This window comes from Phaseolus vulgaris, chromosome 7 (genome assembly GCF_051622355.1).
Source record: "Phaseolus vulgaris cultivar YP4 chromosome 7, ASM5162235v1, whole genome shotgun sequence".
Lineage (NCBI taxonomy): Eukaryota > Viridiplantae > Streptophyta > Magnoliopsida > Fabales > Fabaceae > Phaseolus > Phaseolus vulgaris.
Window position 1 is genome coordinate 14,111,325 of NC_143504.1, and position 1,948 is coordinate 14,113,272.

At 41.0% G+C, this 1,948-nt stretch overlaps 1 protein-coding gene across 1 annotated transcript; it reads left to right on the forward strand.

Moving 5' to 3' along the window:
* Positions 1-435, forward strand: LOC137829084 (secreted RxLR effector protein 78-like). Its single transcript, XM_068635877.2, has one exon. It carries the CDS (start codon positions 1-3, stop codon positions 433-435), a length of 435 nt encoding a protein of 144 aa, XP_068491978.2.
* The last annotated feature ends 1,513 nt before the right edge of the window (positions 436-1,948 follow it).

Sequence of the window (1,948 nt, forward strand, 5' to 3'; positions counted from 1 at the left end):
ATGAAAAAAGTGTTACATAAGGTTATAAACGTTAGACAGTTCATGTTCTTGGAGGACAGAGAAATTTTGGATATTGTCCTAGTAGCTAATAAAGTGTTAGACGAAGTCAAGAGAAGTAAGAACAATTGTGTGTTTTTCAAGATTGACTACGAGAAGGCTTACGACTCAGTAGTTTGGGAGTTTATTTTTTACATGTTGGACAAACTTTGTGACAAATGGATTGGATGGATAAGAGCTTGCTTAGTGTCGTCAGCGGTGTCGGTGCTAGTAAACGAGAGTCCTACGAAGGAGTTCAATACGAGGAAGGGGTTAAGACAAGGAGATCTCCTAACACCGTTTCTTTTCCTCATTGTGGCAAAAGGTTTAGCTGGAGCAATTAGGGAGGCGGTTGAGAAAAATTGGTTAGAAAGTGTGGAGATCGGAGGTAGGCCATAAAGATGAATATGCTTCAGTATGTGGACGACACATTGTTCTTTTGCAAGGCAAATGTACAAAGTGTGTTTGTTATCAAGATCATTCTTAATTGCTTTGAATTAGCTTCTGGCTTAAAGGTCAATTATCATAAGAGTAGAGTCGGAGGGTGGGATGTAGTCCTCTAATGATTCAGCAGTTCGCAACTATTTTGAATTATGAGCTTATGAGGATTCTGTTTAAATATTTGGGTTTGTCGGTTGGTGGCTGTCACAAAAGAAGTAAGTTTTAGGAAGAGGCGGTGGGAAAAGTAAGAAGGTTAAGCAAATGGAAAGGTAAGTTTATTTCCATGGCAGGAAGATTTTGCTTGATTAAATCGGTGTTGTCTGCTCTCCCTCTATTTTTATTTGTCTTTGTTTAAAATGTTGGCTATGGTGTTGAAGGAAATAGTGAGGTTACAGAGGAATTTTCTGTAGGGATGGGGTACGAAAGGTAGGAAAATCGCGTGGGCCTTGTGGAAGAAGTTTTGTGAGTCAAAAGAGGAAGGAGGGCTCATAATGATTGATCTAAGGCAGTTTAATGTTGCCTTGCTGGAAAAGTGGATATGGTGTTTAGGTAGTGAAAAGACGGGTTTGTGGAAAGAAGTTCTGAATTCAAAATATGGAGGCTGGAGGGATCTTAGGAGTTAGAGGAAAAGTAGTATTGTTTCTCTTTGGTGGAGGGATTTGAAGAAGGTTTGATCTTCTGAAGAGTGGAAAGGTAATTTCGAGGATAACTTTTCCTAAGAGGTTGGGAATGGGAAGGAGATAAGGTTATGGGAGGATAGATGGACAAGCAACACGAATTTCAAAGACACCTTCCCAAGACTTTTCACCATTTGTTCTAACAAGGATTTGTCTGTTTGGCAAGCGGGGGGAGAGGTCACAGAATTTAGAGTGGACTTGGAAGATCGAATGGAAGAGGAATCTTTTTGAGTGGGAACAGAAACAGGAACAACAACTAATGCAAGTGATGGGGGACAAAGGATTTTGATGGATAAGGATGATTCTTGGGTTTGGAAAGGCAAAGAGATAGCGGTGTTCACAGTTAAGTCCACTTACAATATTCTCAAACAAGGTGTACAAGGGTCAGATAGGGAGGTGTTTAGGGAGTTTTGGAGACTGAAGGCACAACCGTCTTCACATCTTACAGCTTGGAGGGTTTTGGAAGACAAAACAACGTCTAAAGCAAACCTGGTTAGAAGGGGGGTATGTATCACTACCATTATGTGTTGTCTGTGCGGGGAGGAGGAGGAAACCACAACCCACCTTTTTTGTACATGTAAAGTTGTCTGACTAGTGTGGTATATGTGCTACAAGTGGGTGAGGATGGCAGCGACGAATCATAGGGAGTCAAAAAAACATTTTGAAAGTTTCAGGCTAAATGGGGTCAAGGAAAATGTTAATCAGATTTGGGGAGGTGTGTGAGTAGCAGTTGTAGGAGAATTGTGGATCCATAGGAATAGGAGGATTTTCGGAGGTGGAAGGATAGATCACTC